This window comes from Chelon labrosus (assembly GCF_963514085.1).
Source record: "Chelon labrosus genome assembly, chromosome: 6".
NCBI lineage: Eukaryota > Metazoa > Chordata > Actinopteri > Mugiliformes > Mugilidae > Chelon > Chelon labrosus.
In genome coordinates, this window is record NC_140342.1 from 12,738,660 (window position 1) to 12,759,456 (window position 20,797).

The following is a 20,797-nucleotide window of genomic DNA, read 5'->3' on the forward strand; positions in this document are numbered from 1 at the left end:
ACTGACAGGTGTAAGTAATGACTCTAGTTCAGGGGTCAGGAGTCAACATAAGCACAGAGGCCAAGCACAGCTGCATGCAACCTTTGATATACATAGACCTCCCTGAGAATTCCATCTCTTAGTGAGTTACCATGTAGGGGAGCTGCAGATGTAGCGCCCGTGAATAAAATATGTAAATGAATTATCTAAAAATATGTTTCTGATGCTGTGATTTTGCTCCGCTTTGCATTTTGACTTTGCATTGATGCGTGTAAAATAATTTGGACTTGCTTTATTAAAAAAAGGAAAACACATTTTCACTTCAGAGCTGATTTAGATTTTTTCAGTTATTTTTCAGCACGCAGTACGTGATGCAGTTCGCCCATTCTGCACCAGAACAGAAGGGCGTAACTTTTGAAAACAAGATGGAGGACGCACATGGTAGATGGAGGAAGGGGGCAGAGCTCATTATGGCGCAACGCATTCCAGAAAGTGAGAGATCAGCCTGGAGGCCCTCGGCAGCTGACAGCAGCTGCATTTCCCAGCCTTGTGAGAACCATGGAGACGGTAAGTGGAGAGGACAGTAGAAAGGGAGGCAGGCTTGGGAATGGGATGGAGGCGTCCGGGGGGACTTCGTTATCATTTGGTATTCCTCTTCTCCTTTCATCACTCCGGATAATGCCTCACATGTGGGCGAAGTGGGAATACCGAGGTATCAAGGGGAAGGGCTGGTTGTTGGAGTACGGAGGGATCTTGTTTTAGGTACGCGGAATTCTGGAGCGTATTGAAGTTGTGAAGGCGCCGCCCCTCGTACCCGCTCACTGCTCTCATTCCTCCAGGCTTTTTGAGCTGCTGCAGATATCTGATTTGAAACAATTGCAGCTTTCACATCCTGAATGTGCACAATTGACACTAATAACCTGTAATAATACATGTGATAATAAATTAATAATTCGAAAAAAGCATTGTTACAGTACATCTATCAGAATCTCACACAAAGAAGGCACAAGTTCTACCTTCTACCTACTCAGTGGCAGTAGATGTAACTCGAAAATTATAAATCTTCAGTCACTTTAATCCTTCCACTGGCATAGAGAGCGAGGGGAAGGTGACATGCCTCTGAGGGCATCTTGGAGAGAGACCAACTGAGAGAGGGCATTCAGATGGATGCCTGTCTATAGCAATTACGCTAACCAAAACTATGTGTGTGTTTTGGCTGCAACTGTGAGCTGAGCCTGTTGTGTCCCTCTCCACTGCCTTTAACAACGATCGACTCTCCCCTGAGAGCCACTTAGTCCATCCTCCATCCAGCCTCTTGAGTTACAGCTCACCCACACACATGCTCCCATCAGAGGAGCTGCCATCTGGGCACACATACATACACACGCACACACGCACGTAAGTGCGAACAAACACACACAGACACATTAAAAAGTGGACAAGACTGTGCACCTATGGCACTACACACAGCATTGACCCTAAGAGGTCACAGATGGCCCGTGCAGATATTAATCATTTTTCCACGCTAACTCTGCACAGTAATTACAGCAGTGGCCTCATTCTAGTGGCATTTGCTAAGTGGGTAAAATGACTAGGGTGTTTTCAACATACACCTTAAGTCTCTTTCATCCTATACCGCAATAATTAATTCTGTAAGAATGAGTGTTTCTTTAGTTGCTGCTTGGAAATGCAACTTCTGTACATCGTGTCCACGTTGCTAAAACATTATGTTCTGTGGTGTTTTTACACTGTTTCTATGTGGATCTAGATTGAATTTGAGTCGTGACGTGTGAGGTGCTGCTTTATTTTTCAGTACTTTGTCTACTTTCAACTATCAAATAAAGTGCAGACAAAATGGGTGGAAATAGAAATGGAGAAGAAGTCTTTTCGATATTGCAGTCACCAGGCCTCCTATCTGTGGTGTTGTTATTGCAAATAGTATCACTCTGTTGTATACAGTGACTATTCTTTTCCATTTAACATTGCAACCTGAGAGACCTAGGTTGCCGCAGTACCTCCAGTACTGACAGTGTTGGAGAGGAATGGAATACATGTAATGGAGTTACATATTTAGAATAGCATAATAATGGGTAATTAAAAAGAGGGAATCTGAATACAGGTATATATAAAAAAAATATCTAATAGATAACATAAAAGGATTTATCATCTGCATTATCTGATTAGAAATTTGAAAGCCATCTCACATTTCTCATCAAAATCTCCTAAATGTATCTGCACCACAGTAGGCTATGCACATTGTATAAGCTACTGTCTATGCCTTAGGACGGAGTTGGCACACAGCCGGGACAGAAATTGATCTCTGTCGGGGAAACTTGAGGATCAGTTCACGTTCACAAGGGCAAAAGAGACTGAAAACAAATAAACAAAAAAAGACGGACAAAGAAAGAAGTTGATCACTGATCAAACTGACAACTGTAACTTTCTAACAGCTCTTGCTAACGAATAAAGCCCCTAGTGGAGAGTACAAGGTGAGGTCCATACTCATCCACGCTGTTTCATGTAACTGTACAAAGTAGAAGTAATCCAAAGTACTGGAAGGTTTTAAATCTGAGTAATACATATTACCTTTAAGGTCACATGTCCTGTAATCTGTAGTTAGATATGTACATTTTAGAAGTAACCCTCACTGAGCACTTACAGTTTAGGATTGGACTGACACAGTTTTGATGTTTTTAAATCAGTTCTGCAAGAAGGACAGTTTATCTACGCACGTCACAACATTATGTGTTGTACACAGATCAGCCACATTAAAACCACTGACAGGAGACGATTCAGTGTTCTGCTGGGAAACGTTTGGACCTGGCATTCGTGCGGATGTTACTTAGACATGTACCACCCACCTAGACCAGACCAGGCACCCCCACCCCATGGCAATGACACTCCTTGATGGCAGCAGCCATCCCCAGCAGGATGCAGCCTGACACAGACACACACACAAAAACGGTTTAGAAACAACAACAAAAAAAAAAATACATGAAAAACAGCACAAGGTGTTGACCTGGCCTCCAAATCCGCTAGATCTAGTCAGAAGTGTTTTGGAGGCACAAGGGAGACCTGGACAATATTAGGAAGGCGGTGGTCATAATGTTATGACTGATCAGTGTAAGTTGCTCGGCCACCATACAACGGAGCTCTGCAACAGCCAGTTAACAGCGTCACATAAAGTATGACTGTGTGGCGTATCCCTCTTCACCGAGCATGAATACCATTTTACCGGCTGAAGTGGATCTATGGAACGTGGCTCTCAGTGCTGTGAGCATCTGTTAAGATGCCAGGTGCTGGTTAAGAGCAGTAATGACTGCCATTATCCAATGTTTCACTGCTTCACTACATAATTCTGCTTCCCATGCATCACCACTGTCTAGGGCTCGGCCGCAGAAATGTACTTCATTTTGTGACAGTCGAGATACTGTATTTTTATGATGAACTAATTTATCATACAGCCAAGGAATGTGTAGTTATGGTAAAACAGCTGTATACGACACGGAGGGAGAAGAGGAGGAGCCGGCGCTTTGCCCACATTAAAAAGAAGTCAACACTGTCTGTTACTGCCTGCTCTCCTGCATCTTTGCAGGGACATTGTAGCATTTCTACACAAGAGCAACATAGTTTACCTTCTGCACTCACCCGGAGTGACGACACCAGAAGGGCTTTCAATAATGCAACAATAAGGCAGGGCAGGGTTCCCTCTGCCATTTTGAGGGTTAGATGTGATAAAACACACTGACGCGTCTCTTTACACATCAGGGAAGGAGACAAAGAGAGGAAAGGCTTGTAGCTTCTGGCATGGCACGCTCGCGCGCACAGCTATGGCCCGAAACACGGAGGGATGTCGGAAGATCAGATGCACTTTTGGCAGCCAAGGTTATGAGTTATGAAGCTGATATTAGCGAGATGGGGACATCGAGTGGGAAGTGTATGACCTTCATCACTCACTCTCCATTCATTCTCGTCTCTTAGCCTCTCTCTCTCTCTCTCTCTGTTCTGCAAGCCTCAAAGCGAAGGAGCCCTTTTGTGTGAACTCTCTAATTAGGAAGACCTTGGCGTGCGGATCTCTTCCATTGTTCCTCCTCATTTTGGTGGGAAAAATATTTCATTGATTTTTGCAGCAATCGAAGACGGGCAGAGCTGAGCGGGGCTCTGTGTGGGATTAGACTCTACGGGGGGGTTTCTGTGATGGTCGGGGAGCTTGTGAGGCGGTGCTTACGGGTGTGTGTGTGTGTGTGTGTGTGTGGAAGGGGTATAATGTCCCCGCTCATAACCCCTGCCCCTTCGCACCCTCCGAAAGAAGCAATTACAGCTGTGATCCCATCATGCCTCACCTTTTCCCGCAGCTCCCATTGTTCCGCCTGTACCTGCCGCCCAACTTCTGATTATCTTCCTTCGCGTATTGTTATGATAAATCCAGCTCATTTGGAAACATCTGGATCCGGCAAGGCCTTTGTTTATGTTGCTCCGAGCTCCGAGTATGATGAAAGATGGCCATGTTTTCTTCATCAAACAAAATCAAGTGCTTGTCAGATGTGCTTCTTGCAGTCGTAAACGGTAAAGTGACACTAACGTTGGTTAATTGGAGTTTACATTTTCTGCCATTTTCAAAGCTCTTACAGTAAGAAGGGGGAGGCCACCGCGAGCCTGCTGCTGCCGCTGCTGCTGTGGTTTTCTCAGTGGAATATACACCAATCACCTGTTTCTGTCGTTTTCCTCCCTGCTCTCTTCCTCCTGTCACTCCAGTCTGTCTCTAAATTACGCCTTACCCCTGCAGGTGCCAGCGTCTCTCTGAAATGATTATTCCAACCACACAAGAAGATTGCTTTTGGTAATTATATGTATCATAATTAAATTTGATGAACTCCTCCGAGACATAAAATCTCATTTGACCCAGGTGCTGGATTTCTCTTCTTATACACAAAAGGAGAGATGTCTCCTACCATTAAGAGAGATATACTTTGGATCTTGCGGCTGACATCTTGATTAAGCAAAGCGGTATTTCCAGCGAATTCACTCGGTTCCGTCAATAACTTAATTACCGCACAAGTGAAATGCAAATTACTCCTTTGTTAGGATGGGATGAGTTAAGCAGAACCCAGCTACGTTGTTCAGCTATGACCAAACGCCCTTTTGAAACATTTTTGAAGTAAGAAAAGGGAGGTTGAAAGTCAATACCTTTTCAGCCACACCACACACGTCTGCATGAATCAAAGGAGACGTGCACCGAAGACAGAGCGCAGTCGTCTACGCATTTAGGGATTTTGTGGATACCTGTGAATCTGTTTTCCCGAGAAACCAGGTGATAGACACATCAAATATGAAATTAACATGAACATGCGGAATCATAAACACTTCCAGAGCTTCGGATTCTACTTTTGAGCCCCTCAGGAGACAGCTCCCTTTATATAAATAGCATCCTCCCAGGAATAGGCGTGTGTTGTAGAGAGAAAGTTACGTGGCTCAGATCCTCTTGAATGGTTCTCAACATCTGCCAGGATTTATTTTCTTCACGCATGTTTGCGGTCTATTTACCTAATTGCGTTCTGGTTTTCCTCGCATAATTTCACAGTTAACTATTGTCCTCGGCTGGTGGCATTGCTGCAGACTCCGGCGTCTTTTCCTCAGAGTGTCCAGGTGCTGATGATTGCACTGCAAAAGACTGGAGAGCCTGCCAACTTCAGCAGCCTGCATCCCCACCTGGAACTACTGGCCAGCACCGATCCAAGTACTGGTCAGTCACTAGCCAACTTTAGAAATGTTATTTATTTTTTGTGGTGATGTAAGTAGCAAGTCAATTGATTGCAATGTTAGACAAGGAAATCCAAACTACGACCACTGAATTTTCCCAGGCCTTTCTGTCTCATCTTGTCGGGCTGCTGGGATTTGCCAGGATGAGATATTCCAGTTGTACTGACCCTCATTCATCAGATTCATTTGGAGAACATACAAAATAGCTTTGGGTACTTGTATTGTTGGCTTGTATCTGTATGCTTTCTTAATCAGATGTACGCTTGTGGTTCAAGTACTTTTTGCTGTATTTAAATACCCATCGAGATTCATGTGGATGTTACTGAGACATGTACCACCGACCTAGACCAGATCAGGCACCCTCATCCCATAGCAATGACACACCCTAACTCTAACCCTAACCCTAACCCAGCAGGATGCAGCCTGACACAAGTACGCACACAATAACGGTTCAGGAACAACTAAAAAAAACATGAAACACAGCACAAGGTCTTGACCTGGCCTCCAAATTCACTAGATCCCAAACTGATCAAGCATCTGTGGGATGGTCCACAGAGACCCCTTCCCTCAACCCATAGGACCCAAAGGCCCCCACTAACAACATTCTGTCGCCAGACACCACAGGACACCATCAGAAGACCCATGTCCATTCTCTGATGAGTCACAACTGTTTTGGAGGCACAAGGGAGACCTACACAATATTAAGAATGTGGTCGTAATGTTATACCTGATTGGTGTACGTCTACAAACATGTATCAAAATGATTTGAGTCACCAGATCTTAACTTGACTGAAGAACCTGTGAAATATTTTGAACCAATCAGATTTTTTATCAATGACAATCCTTGGTGTTTGTGTGCTGTCTCCCCAGTTCAGAAGGTATGCCAAAAGGTATGCCATCTGAGGTCCCCCTTTCTCATCGTTTTCATGGGGTCCCAAAGAATTGCTTGGTCTGCCTGTCCTGATGGTTTGCTCCTGCTTTTGATTGCAGGAACAAAACAACTTAAAAGTAGGGAAAGAAAACAACCAGTGGAGAAGCATTGAACCTGTTGTGGTGGTTCAGGCTTTCTCCCTCTAATTTCTCGTCCATCTTTGTGCTATATTGTATTATTTCTAAAGTAATCCACATCAGAAAAACAACACAAGCCTCCACAAAGTAGTTTGTGCTCTGGACATTGTCTAGGCTCCCAGGATCACTGTAAATATGCAGACAGCTTACTGGGGCCTTGCGGCCAGCGAGCGCTGAGATTAGATTTAGGCCATGGACAATCTCACAAGGCGGACAACCAGCCTCCGCGGACAGACACAACTCAAGTCGTGTTTTGCTAAATAAATATTATTATTTTTAAATGCACAGACACGCGTATAGGTGAGCACACAAACTTAGAAATAAGACGAGGATTTAAGAAATGCTTGCTTTAGGTTTGGCCGCTCCTCTCTCTCCCTGCAAGCACTCTCTCTATCTCTGTGCCGTCGCCTTTGTCCCACGGTTCACCGTGTTCCTCCACTGTCCTTCACTCAGTATTCACCAAGATTTCTGCTCTCACTCTCACAGATCTGCGCCACTGGATGGATTGCCTTTTCTCCAACTCTCTCCTGTTCTCTCTGCAGGGGTTCCCTGCTGCGCGCCAATCCCTTTCTCGCAGGTGATTGCTCAGAGAATATTGATTAAGGCAAAGATTTGCTGCTGAGAAGTCACTTTTAAAACTTCCTGTGACTTTAATGTGAAATAAAGTGACCTGACTCTCTTTTCAGTGATAAACAAGCCGTTATGGAAGAAATATACTTTAAAGAACAACCCTCTCTGTGCAGAGCTCGGCCTTCATCTCTTTGGCTTTTTGTCACTCTCAATCTGTCCGTCTCATCTCATTTCTCTTACACACACAAGGAAGCTTTCACATCTAATGTAATGCAGCGCTCCTTGTCGGCCTTGACAGCAATATCTTCGTCTGTTTCTCTTAATTGCTCTGATTAAAGTGACAAACAGGCTCAATTAAGCTAAAGGCATAAGGGATAGGATACCATAAAGGATGTCACCGTATCAATGGTCATTACATCTGCTTAAGCATTAGTGGAGCACTACAAGCGCAATTAAGCCGTCCACGTGACCTTGAACTGTCTCCTCGGCAATTAGATATCTGCCATGAAATGTGCGGTTGGAGACGAGGGGATTGGTGTTATGAATTTCCTTTCACAGGAGGCCACTATTAAAGGAAAACAGCATTCCGATAAATCTTGGTCGCCACGAGCGTTAATTCTAAAGGTTACGATAACATACTACTCACTAAAATAATCACTAAGAGCTGGGAACATGGTAACACCGCCACTACACAGTCTATTAGGGTGATCAACAAGCATTCAGACAGTTGGGTTGTAAACATGTCCATTCAGATCATGGAAACCAGTCTGTTTCTTAAGGCTGAATCTAAAGTGAATGCACACGTAATTTTGACAATAATCCACCGTTGCACATAAAAGCTGCATGCAAGCACAGAGAGCCATAGTTGACGCCAGGAGGTGCAATCATTACCCGAACTGTGAAGGAATGCTCGTGTTTCTAACTCTGACTTAAAGCCTAAAAATTAATTTTCTTTTCAGAACTCACACTGGGTAAGTCCACACAGTGATGCTGGGTGCGATCGGAGTTAAAAACAGACTGTGAGGGCAGGGAAGTAACGCTGTTGAGCCTGTTGTTTCTTGTTCATCAGACTTAGCCTGGCATAGGCAATTCTTGTCAAAATGTGAGCCTGGTAACATACCATTGAGGTTTTTTATTATGGGATGTGTTTCAACCATGTAGCTGGGTAGTCCTACAACCAATCACAGCAAGGAAGTATGTGATATTAACCCTTTATAGGGCACTCATTAAAATACTTGGAAATTCTAAATTTCCACCCTAGTGTGTTATTGTAGGGCATAAGAAGACTTTTTTACTTTTGTAACATTTTTCACAATTTTGCGTTGCATCTTTAAGTTTTAAACAAATGTAAACATGTATTTAGACCATTAGAACATAAGTGTTGATTTGAGAACTTGTCAACATACACATTAGACAACATTAGGCCACTTCTTTGTGGTATCTTTTAAAGCAGTTACGCTCAGTGTTCATGCAGAGGCGGATCTTGCAGACCACATTTGACCCTGATTTCACCTGAGAACGTTGCCTATATCTTCACTGAAAACCACATGCTTCTAAACCTCGCCGAGAGTCACAGGACGCAATTTAAAATGTGAGCTGAAGTTACCAAATATGCTTCCTTGCCCTGTAAAGGGTTAATCCATAGAGGCATTCTCAACAAATGTCTTAATAACTGTTATTTGTTCGTCCTCTAAAACTATTTCGCTGTCAATACCACCAACTCTAAACATCTCTTTCTTCTCTGACCGCAGACATTTCACTGTAAAAAAATTCAACTCTGCGGCGCACAGATGATGTTTATGACTACGTTGCTGTTACTCGTTACCCGTCCATCACCACATAAAACCCGCCCTAATGATTAGATTGGCCCGGGCAGAGCATAATCAGTTCCCGGCAGAGACCAATTTTCCACAAGAAAACACTTGTAGGCAGGGCCGCCAGGTTCATCTGACTTACAAACTGAGTAAAATAGTCTTTTGGACAGGGAGTGCTTTTATCTTTATTTAGAAAATGGAAGAAGATCAGTCATGCCGGTCCTTTGTCTTGTTACAGAACTGTTTGGAAGTAAGAAAAATAAGCTGAAGGTCAACGGCAATTCAGCCATACCACACACAGTTAGATAAATCAAAGATCTTAAGTGTTTATGCAGACATACTGTAGAGAGTGCCGTTCCTTTTTTTCATTTCTGTGAATCAGTTTCCCTGAAAAACTGAGCAGTTTACACACGAGCATATATACTGTAAACTCTTCCAGAGATTTTGGATTCTTCATCCTCCCCCAGAGACTCAGCCTCACTTCTCGCCTCTTCTTTCTTTGCCTGAATAGCATCCCACAGTTTTATCATACATGAAGTCTGTCTGGACTCTAGCTGTTTGGGGTCGAGAGACCTGCATGTGGCTCAAATCCCGCACATTTTGGCCTGACTTTATCGCGGCATCCGTGTTCTTCGTGGAGCTGCTTTCAGCAACCGTTCGGTGACATCACCGCGTAAACCCCGACGAAAAGGACAAAGTGACGACTGACTCGCCTAAAATCACAAACTTAAGAAGACAGAAAATTTGAGTGTTTAATGAATCTCGTTGGCTCCCCTCTCCGTTTGGCACAGCCTCGGCGCAGCAGTCCTTCGGCTAATATGGGGCTGGATATTATCAATCAATTAGAGTCAATAAACTGTTATGGAGGAATGCTGAGAGTTGGACACGTCCCCATATCTTTTGACTCACCTCATTAACCATATCATTACTGTGCAACATGCTTTGCGGCGTGTGAAGCGCCCTAAAAGCCTCTCTGGCAACTGGAATTTATGAGACCACTGTAACTGCTCGTGTATCTGTACGCGCGTGTTGGAGATTTCAGACGGCAAGATAATTTCCACTACTTTGTCAAAATATTGTCATTTTTCTTTTTGGAGAGGCTTTTTTTTTTTTTGAGTTTGCATGAAATCCCAGTGACGGCTCGTTTATTAGTGGCTGATGGCTTTTAACATGGCTGCCAGCCATACCGGCGGTGACAAAAAGCTGTTTACTTCCTTAGCCATTATGAAACCAAGCATTAGATGTCACGCTCAAGCACTGTGCTGACAGTAGCGTTACTCGATAATAACCCTTCCACTCTGCTTCTTCCTCGGCTCACTACTAATGAAAACAGAATCATCGTCCAGTCAGTGAGTCACGCGCTGATTGACTTGTTTTCCCAAGGCGTTTATTGAGTGCATTTTAGTACAATAGTTCTCAGAAAGTTACAGCTTACAAACTCTTGACACGTACTTGTCACAATTTACAAGTGGCAGCTATACAGAAACTACATGAAAAGAAAAAAAAGAGAAATCACTCACGCTCCTAAACAATGTACCTGTGCACATTTTAATGTCTGTACACACAAATGTGCGGGATATGCACACAAACCCGCATCCATTCTCTCAGACCCACGAATAAAACAAAAACGGACACGTGCGCACTCACAATGAGCGCCCCCATCCATTGTGTACCACAGAGAGAGGTGGCGACTGGCATACTGGAAAAGTCCCATTTCACCAGGTCTTCCTCCGCATGGGCTGTCCACGGCAATTCGTCTTAGTGTTCACTGTGTGTGTGTGTGTGTGTGTGTGTGAATGTGAAAGGTGTATGCGGTTTTATATGCGTGTAAATCTTTTGAGTTCCGAGTCTGAAACAGAAGAAAAAAGTTTTGCAGGGAGTCACGATGAGGTGAACACAGCCTCCGCGGTTCTGATCCGTAAATGACGGCCGCGATTTCGGCTACTAAAAGGACCGCCGGTCACTTCTCAGACAGTTACAGCGCCGTGAAACATTTAACAAGCTCTGTTCTTGTGTTTTGTATCCGAGTGCGATGAATGGCTTCCATATGAAACGGCTTTCAGAGAGGGATGGCAAACCGCCTCTCCATTCATCACACTGGAGTGTCATTACAGTCAGATATTTAGAAAGACAAACAGAGCAAATGGGAAAAAAGAATTACACTGTCACATAATGAATACATTCTATCATCTCATTCACAGGCTCTTGGGTTGAAAAGCAAATACACGAGGCTGAGCTGAATAGAGGACTAATGCATTCAAATTGATTCACTGGCTTCACTGAAAGGGATTTATGCCAATCTTGAGGAGCATGTGATTATATTTAGGAATACTTGGCAAATCAATGACTCGGAGAATTGAATAGAAAAAGCAATTGATTTTGCCCATAAGGCAACCCAGTTGCTTGATTACGGTATTTGCCATTACCAAACTAAACCAAAGAAATCAGCATTGATATAATGAAAGAGATGTTGCCACATAAACCACGCAGCAACACAAAACCGACTGATTCGCTTCAGTGAAGTAACTTACGTCTAACCATCCCTTCTTCATGCTACGTCTGCCCTGCAACCCCACCCTCCTGTAAACTGACTCATCCTCTTTCTATCACATATGCACACACTCCGTCGGGTCTCAGCCCACTTTCTCTTCATTAAGCATCAGGCTGGAAACCAGACGTGAGAATAACATAGCAGGTTCTCTCTCTCTCTCTCTGTGTGTGTGTGTGTGTGTGTGTGTGTGTATTTGTTTTCTGATAGTCCCATCCATCTCCCTCCCCGTGGCTGATCAGATGCCTGTCAGATGGGGGTCTTAGCAGGTGTTTGCACCCCTGCCTAGACCCGCTGACGCATGGAGCCAACCATTTCTCAAGCAAGCCCTGGCCCAGTCCAGCCCCAGCCCCTGCCCAGGACAGCTTGGTTACACCCAGGATAAACGAGCTGGAGGTCTGCCAACCAGCGGGAGTAGCTGGGGGGGAGAGGGCAGGACAGACAGAGGAGGAGGAGGAGGATGACTTGAGAGGGGTGAGTATACTTAATAATCTGCTAATGGGCCTGCCATCAATTTCTAATTTTGGATGCAAGGTGGTTAGAACCGTCGTCGCTCATGTCTCTTCAAATAGAGCCAAAAGGGATTTCGGCAGGGTCACAGCTACTGAAAGGAATTGATACAATAGCTCATGATAATTGTGAGCTCTGAGACTATGCTGCCATGGTTGTGTGTCAAAGGAATATTGCCAAAGGATCATTCAGGTAATTTTTTTCTCTCTGTTTCAAAGTCCGGCCTTGTTAACCTTACTTTGACGTATCCTGATTTGCAAAACATAACAATATCTCTCTTGCTTTCCCAAAGCAAGTGACCATCGGAAGAAAAACTATCAGCGAAATCTCCATTGCTTCTCGAGCGCCATTGGTTTCCACAGTCCAATCAAACTGCAATCAAAAAGCACCATTCCCCGACTCAGAGAAATCGCCCTCGCGCACTAACCAGAACTATCCTCCAAATACGTTCCTGAATACTGAAGTGTCATTTTATAGCCTTTCATCCGTGGCATCCTTTGGGAATAATGTAGCCATCCTCCAATCAAATACTACTAAAAATTACATTACAAATATAAATTCCTGCAGCCTTGGGATATAGAGGAATTCACATACGCGTGAAACTGCCTGTAGCACCGCAGCATTTCCCTTCAACTCCCCTACACACGAGGCTTGCTGAGAGTGCAGAGATAAACTCCGCAGCTTAGCTCCTGCAGTCTATGTGAGGCTGTACTGCACTGTTAGTAGTGTGCCCATGTGGGCTGTTTGAGTCTGTGTGTTCATCGAAATGGCATCGGGCGTCTGTTAGCAAACCTCAGCCCAGATGTTCATTTCCACTGTGTAGAGAAGAGATGCTGATTCACTCTGATTTCCAGTGCCTTGATTAGCCACTCTCTCATGCATTCCAAACTTGCAGAAAATCCAGGCATTGCCAAGATATTTGCAGCAACCGGGAGAGACATTAACTGGATTTGCCAGGAATAAAGCCTACCAGGTAGATAGAAATTTGACATTACGTCGAGTTCCTCGTGCGGCGCTTACCGTGGATTTGGGGCGGCCGAGACACGGAGCTTCATTCCCGTCTGGGTGGTGCTGACCGCTCCCAACACAAACAACAGGTCAAAAAAAAAGAAAACATAAAACATATCTGTACAAGTAAGTGCTCACCAGCAAGAGACAGCATGTGTACACCCACATTTAACATGATCTCCAGTAAATGGATATTTTGTCAATTATTTAAACTCCTACAGCAATTTTCATACACATCTACAATATTGATCCTTCTCCCACGATTCCTCGTACATTTCCTCCGGTTAAGGTTCGGTTAAAAGTGTTCTTTCGCCCCTGGAGCGTGGAGAACTAAGTGTCCGCTGTTCAGTCGTCCGAAGGAAACCAGGGCACCATAGGAATCTACACATTGCATGTGTCTATCACAATCTAATCGACATGTCTTTGCCAAAAATGCAAGCAGAGAGTTCTGTACATACATATTCATATATATCACCTTCAATATGAAGGTTTATTACGAAAGATATAATCATATTTAACAAGAGATAAACATATTTATATTCTCTGAATCTGGGTGGGGCTGGTTAAGAAGTCCTTTGGCGAGGCCTTCCACCCAGGACTCCACAGGTAGTGTTAAAGTTAAAATACACATGGGCGGCGTCTTGCTATAGTGATAAAACAAAGAAACGAACAAACGGATGGTAAAAAGACAAAAATAGAACTAAGCTCTGCAGTTTCACCAGTCCATATACAATACACTTTTCAAATTCTCCAAACGAGTAAAAGATGATGTGAAAGTTGCAAATGGTGCTCCGCTGTACATCCCTGTATACTGCTCCCTCTAATTATTTCTACTGGTAGTTGCTTCTTCTTCTTCTTCTTTTTCTGGGATTCATTTCTCGCCATGTCAAGGCATCTTCATTGCGCGCACTGACGACAGTATGGGTAAAACACGTTTCTAAATGTCTCACACGTCTTGTTCACAATTTTAACATCTTCTAGTCCGGATAATATAGAAGTACAATATCACTCACTTTATCAAAGTCTGAAATAGTGAGATGCTCCCTGTGTCGATGTCTGATTGTTGGAGTTAATTTGGTTTACAATGACATGGATGGTGGTTCATACCCACAAGAACTGATGTCCGCGTTTCCTTTTCTTTGATAAATAGAGAAACAGTTTGGAGTCTGGACCCTGAACGCCTTTGTGTGGTCTGCATGAAGTGTGAACATCGTGGTAGTGTAGACCCTGGTCTCCTGGTGTTAATGGTGGTGGATTAGATTAAGACAATAGTCTCGACTCTGGCGCGTTCCGATGGATCGGGGGTCATTCGAGGGCTGATATTGTTGTTGGTCCTGCGAATGCTGCCCGTCCCATGGCACAGCGCCTCCTGTAGTCATGCCATGGTTGTCGGCGACTGACTCATCTGCACCCTCATGGACTGGACGTTACTGAGGATCTTCTTCTGGTGGCCGGCCAGGGTCACTCCTATTCTCAGCAGGTCCCTAGAAAGAAAAAAGGCAGAGAGAAGGAGAGAACGAAATTGAAACGCAGGCACGTATTCTCAGCACAGAAACAGATGAAAGGATTTCCATCATACGGAAGACGGAATGGATCTTTTGGATACGGAGCAATCATTACCAACAGAAATAATTCCCTGGGTCATTTTCAGTCCTGAAATCACTGATGTATATATGAAAACACAATTTCAGGATGGGAAGCTCGTGGCAATAAACTGAAAACACAAATTTACAATATTAATTCTATCACTTGAGAGAAGACTCAGTAATGCTTGTTGCTTTGAATTGCAAAGAGTCTGCATAAATGCTCCCAAGCCCCGAGCATACATTTTTTAATGAAAAATGTGATTTTACATTTTCACATAAATTTGTAGACCAAGCCACATTGTTAATTAAAATAAATGAAATGCAATATTTGTCTCTACTGGTACCGCGAGTGCTGTGAGAATTGCTGCCATGACCCACGCTTTAAAACTCATAAACTCACATAAACAGCAGCAGGACTGAATAAATATACCTCATAAAATGGGCACTGAAAGGATTAATATTCATATCTAACCTGGTGTTAACACGAAATTAGAACTAGCACAGATAGAAATATTCATATCACAGTTAAGTGTGCTAGTTTCTGTTCTAATGAGTTCTATTTTGTAACCCACACAGGCTCTACTTCGATGCAATCATCGAACGACTTGAGTCGCTGGGTGCGTTCATGCTAAAAATACATGCACTTGACATTGAGTCATTTTATACAAGTGTGCCCATCAAGTGCCATATGGGTTTGGAACTCTTCATTTGCACACAAGCAGGTGAACTCACTCAGAGGTCATTTGAGCCACCAGCTGCAGGGACGTGAAGCCTGAGTTGAGGAAGTTGTCTCTGTACTGGCTCATCTTGATGGCAGCGAGCCAGTCCTCCACCGAACTGAACGTGTTGAAGTCAGGTATGGATCTGTCCAGCAGCGGCTGAGAAGGCCTGGAGGAAGAGGGGAGAGGGATGGTGAGGTATAGAGCAGGGCTTTGATGCAATATTAAACAAGGGAGTGTACGTGGTCTATGTGAAAGGGGGAGAGACAAGGAGAGATCTATCTATCTATCTATCTATCTATCTATCTATCTATCTATCTATCTATCTATCTCTCTATCTCTCTATCTATCTAATGAGGCATGCAAAAGTGAATCTTCTCCATGTCAAATATTAGAGAACTGGTCAGCTAGTGATCAAAAGTCACTTAATTAAAGAGACAATAAACCCAGCTAAACACAGAAGGGACCTTGAAGACAACTCAAATTACTCAAGTTCTGGCAACGAGGCACAAACGTTGGCTGCAGGGAAACAACTCAACGCACACATCCAAAATAAACAGCTTTAGAACAAGAGACTGAATGACCCTCAGTGGCCCAGCCAAAGCCTGCAAACTGAAATGGGTAAAAACTGTGGAGGAAACCCGAAATTAGCAGGCAACAGCCAGACCACTTCAAATTCAGATCTGGAATGTGGATTCCTCAAAGGAACGGCAGAAAAATCCAGAACATCTATGTAAATAAATATCCATTTCAGTTTTAAGTTTTTTTTTTGTGTTCCATCGCAACGGGTTTGATGCAATCAGCAGTAATACATTCATGTTTATTTTATGCTAGGACAAAAAAACATGCACATGTGAAAGTGGTTACTCTGCGCAGAGAGAGAAAAGGCTTATTTGTGTATGCTTCACAGTGAATGCGTGATGCTAGAAAACTGTATGTATTCTACGTACACTGCAGGGATGTTGGCTACAGCTTTGAGGCTGGTGGGGTTACGGATCATCTTGTCCAGAGTGCCGACAATATCGGTGAAGCGGGGTCGCACATTGCGGTCTTTCTGCCAGCAGTCGAGCATCAGCTGGTGCAAAGCACTGGGGCAGTCCATGGGTGGTGGCAGACGGTAGTCCTGCTCAATGGCATTAATCACCTAGGGAAGGAATGAAGACGAATCTGGGTTATACGGTATACTACACTTATGTCAATCAGCAGTCACAACCAATTGCTGTCACTTATAGTGCTTTTCTACAAGCTGGATGGTTGTCAGTGTTTCATTAAACACAAAATATTCATTTAAATGATGACATCAGGCACATCCACTCAGCAACCGTGACACACCAGCGGCACCACCGACACCCACACACAGACACTCTTCGTCTGGTCACTCGAGAGGAAAATTTGCATTCAGGCCGACGTGCCCCCTCCTCTTGACTCCAGCCAATCACACATCCCTACTGGAGAACAGAGCGAGAAAAGAGAGGGGGAGGCGAGCGGAGGCGAGTGTCACCGTAGAAAGCGCTCGCTGGGGGAATGGGCAGATTGCATATAATTAACACTGTGAAGTACGGCCGCTTGACACATGTCAGGCGTCACGGGCCAACCTGGCGTTGTTGGAGAGAAGCAACGGCTAAGAGTTTCAGGGTAGTCAGAGGAAGCAGTAGAGTAATTTGATGACCAATTATCTTTTTTCTTTTTATTATTTTTGTTTTACAATATATATAAAACATTGAAGCCAAATTAAATAGTAAAACAAGCTTATTTTATTTATTAAAGCCACTTCAGACACTCTTTAGACCAAAGACTGCTGCATTGTACTTCAATGGACCAGGTGTTCACCGGTTTCAATATAACGTCTACAGAAGTTATCTGTTCCTAAAAATGCTTAGTTGCGAGATAAAATTCTCGCAACTAAATCACGTGTAAAAGATACTATCATAAAAAATTAGGTGCTACTCTGTAGGTTGCCAACTCCACCCCGTGAGTCGAGTGCAACTCAGCAAAATCTTGACAAAGTGAATACGGAAAGGAGAGAGGGAGGGGGCAAGGGGAGGGTATGGCGCAGGGCCCCAGTGCAATATTAAGCAAGAAGGAGGGAGAGAAACAGTAGTTATGTTGCTGGCGTGGGTTGTGTGAGAGGATACAAGATGGGGAAGGAAAGTGTGTGCGTGGACTGAGCAGCCGGACATGCTGAGTGGTGCCAGTCCCACCAGGCAGTGTTTGCTGCTGGCCCACTGAGGCAACATCTGCTGGGTTGGACAGTCCTTGTGGAGTGAGGTCCATAGAGGCCCGATGGTTGGCTAGTTGTCTCACTAAGGGAGCTTAGGGAGAGAGACCTCATAGCACGGGACTATCTCCAATGGTTGTGTGTGTTTGTGTTGGTGCCTGTGAGCGTGGACCTTATCCAAGCGGACATGGGGAACAAAGCAGAGCTCTCAGCAATCATTCATTTCTCTCAAAAGCTGGCCAGGAAGGAAAGGGGATAGTGTGAGGCTGTGCCCATAATAAGTCTGCTTTCAAAGTCAGAGTCAAGGACATCTTCAGTGATGATGCGACGAGATGGGGGCTGATAAAATGCGTGATTTATTACAGCTTCCTCTCTTATGAGTTATCCTTGATTGTGTATCTGTGGCGTGAATACAGTACAACGACATCTGTACGGAAGTGCCTGTTCAATTTAATGAGGCTGTTTATTCAGATTCAGATTTTTTTATTCCATGATAAAATGGATAAACCCAACTTAAATGTTCCTTTTTATGATCTTTTGTTTTAAGTTCTCATGAAATGGGCATTTTAACTTCCTGGGGGAAAAAAAAAAAAACGGCACTTGTTCGGCGATGACGCTGAATTAGTGCTCAACACATCACACTTTTTATTACTACACCTGCTTGTACTATAAAATAAAACCAACCATTCTCCCCATAACTGAGGTTCCTCACTGTCTAATGTGCTACCCCAAGATCCTGGCACAAGGAAATGCATCATACAAAAGGCATGCTATGCAAAATCCACCTTTCCGTTGGTGTTCTCTCCTTTGCAAGAAAAGAGTATGTCTGATTGAGGCATTCAGGTTTGTAGCCTCTTATGACATCATAAGGGGAAAGCTACGTCTGTGGACGGAACGAACAAGCTCTAAAATCGAGCTCCTATGACTTTGTTACCAGTCACATTGGTTTTACTGCCTTATTTTCCCCTTTAGTATCCATGGCACCAGCAGGAAAGTTACAGCCCTTATCCGGAACGGAGCATGGATAGCAGAAACTAATTTGCATTTAAAGCTAGAGATAGTAAAAATCTGGCATATACAGTCATGGTGGAAGGTATAATTTATGAATTTGGGCTTGAAACTTGAAAGACACATTCTGCAAATATGTGAAATCTACACTAAGTAAATACAGGGCCTTTAAAAAAGTAAGTACTTACATCCTGGTTGGACATGTCCCAGTAAGGCCTCTCTCCAAACGACATCACCTCCCACATGACGATGCCATAACTCCACACATCACTGGCCGAGGTGAACTTTCTGTAAGCAATGGCCTCCGGTGCTGTCCATCTCACCGGGATCTTCCCACCCTAAAAAAATAAACAAATAAACAGAACAAAGGGTCAGAAGGTGAAATGAGAGAAACTGTAGTACGCTTAAGTCAGCTATTACCGTGAACAGTACAACACTTGTCTGGACTGTTCTGCTCCTGCATCCCTCCAGCTCTTTATCCCGTTATCCACCCAGACCATGAGCAGGTAAATCACACACATGCCTCTGCTTCTTTTTCACGATCCCTTCCCAACAGTCATCAACCAACGTTACGTTTTGTGTAAGGAAGATAAGTCCGGGCTTCTGCTCGTACGTCGTGCGTGTCTGCCTGTAATTGGTACACCTGGGCCTCGGGCATGCCACGCGAACGGCTGAGTGAAATCGACAGCCGCTTGCTTAAAATTCCTCACGCACACACACATATATACAAATGCAGACGGGAACACATGCACAGACACAGACGCTCAAACAGACAGAAACACATAAATCCTCGACTGTGCCCCCCCTCCCTTTCTCCACAGAACCTCCACTTATATCTGAGTTGAGCTCGCCACCGGTTTAATAATGCCAATTAACTGAACCTGAGCATTTGCAGATAAGCCACTGTTGGAAACAAACCCAAGAGAAACCTAAACAGACCACCCTGTTCCTTGCTTGCTTTCTGAGAATGAGAGAGAGAGCGTCGGAGGGAGATTAAAAAAAACGAGAGGTGAGCGAGGAGAATGAAATACAGAAAACGGTTGTTTGGGCTGTTTCCGTGCTTCAGGCTTAAGTCAGAAATGCTGGAGAAGAATAATCACAAACAGGTTGACTTGTGTGCATCTGTGCACACTTCTGTGCGTTGTCATTATGTATTAGAGGTCAGCGCCGTGTGGTACTGCAGAGGTGGAGAGACAGACCTCATTAATGAGAACCTCTTTAAGGTTTGACCTTGGACAGGCTGCTGATCCCGAAGAGAGGTTAAACATGTGAGCGTGACTGCAGACAGCCCGGTGCACAAGCAACTCTCTCATTGAGAACATCGTCCAGAGGGGAAAAATGCACGAAGCGTCGAAGGATTAGGTGAAGGTGCAGCGTGCGGTTCGCGGGCATGTATGACGGGCAGAGAAAATGAGAGAACAAAAAACAAATGCGGAGAGGAGGAGATCAATACTTGAATAAAAACCATAAAAGCCACACTGCTTTTCTCATATCTCACACAAGCTCACATCTGAATCGTTTCATCTAAACCGAGACCTCAGGACACTCTCTCCTTCCCTTTCTTTTGTCTGAGGGCGCACGCAAGCCAAATGTTTTCCCTACGAAAATACGACACCAACAATTGTCCTCATCAGTCTCTCTGTCAGGGGCGAAGCTTCATGTCAATTATTTTGTTTGGATGAACATTCATGGGATAAAAAATGAAGGAATAAACGCGGAATAACATAAAACAAAAAAAAGGAACAGCTGCTCCAAGGAAAACACTGTTACACCCTCTCTTTGTCATTTGCTTACTCCCTTCCCAGTTTTGTACATCTGGTCTCACGCCCCAGGACCCTGTCGGGATATGAGCTGAGTGTCACTGGAATGGCCCGAGCAAAGACACGGGCTGCACAAGAAGCTTCCTGTGCGCATCCAATGAGACAGACTTTAGTAATAACATTTCCAAGGCGGGTGACTCAGAGGCAGCTATGCAAACCCTTAGTAATTACTGCTGTGGGCCAGTGATA

At 44.1% G+C, this 20,797-nt stretch overlaps 1 protein-coding gene across 1 annotated transcript in view; it reads right to left on the minus strand.

The window, feature by feature from the left end:
- Positions 1–10,419: 10,419 nt before the first annotated feature.
- The window catches only part of ephb1 (EPH receptor B1), a 151,183-nt gene continuing 140,805 nt past the window's right edge, over positions 10,420–20,797 (minus strand). Inside the window, exons 13-17 of the mRNA XM_084546494.1 lie at positions 18,977–19,126; positions 16,513–16,706; positions 15,576–15,731; positions 13,270–14,741; positions 10,420–11,040 (exon numbers count right to left, since the gene is read on the minus strand). Of these exons, the coding sequence (XP_084402620.1) occupies positions 14,633–14,741; positions 15,576–15,731; positions 16,513–16,706; positions 18,977–19,126 (609 nt within the window). The 3' untranslated portion in view covers positions 10,420–11,040; positions 13,270–14,632. The remainder of the gene's footprint in view (positions 11,041–13,269; positions 14,742–15,575; positions 15,732–16,512; positions 16,707–18,976; positions 19,127–20,797) is intronic.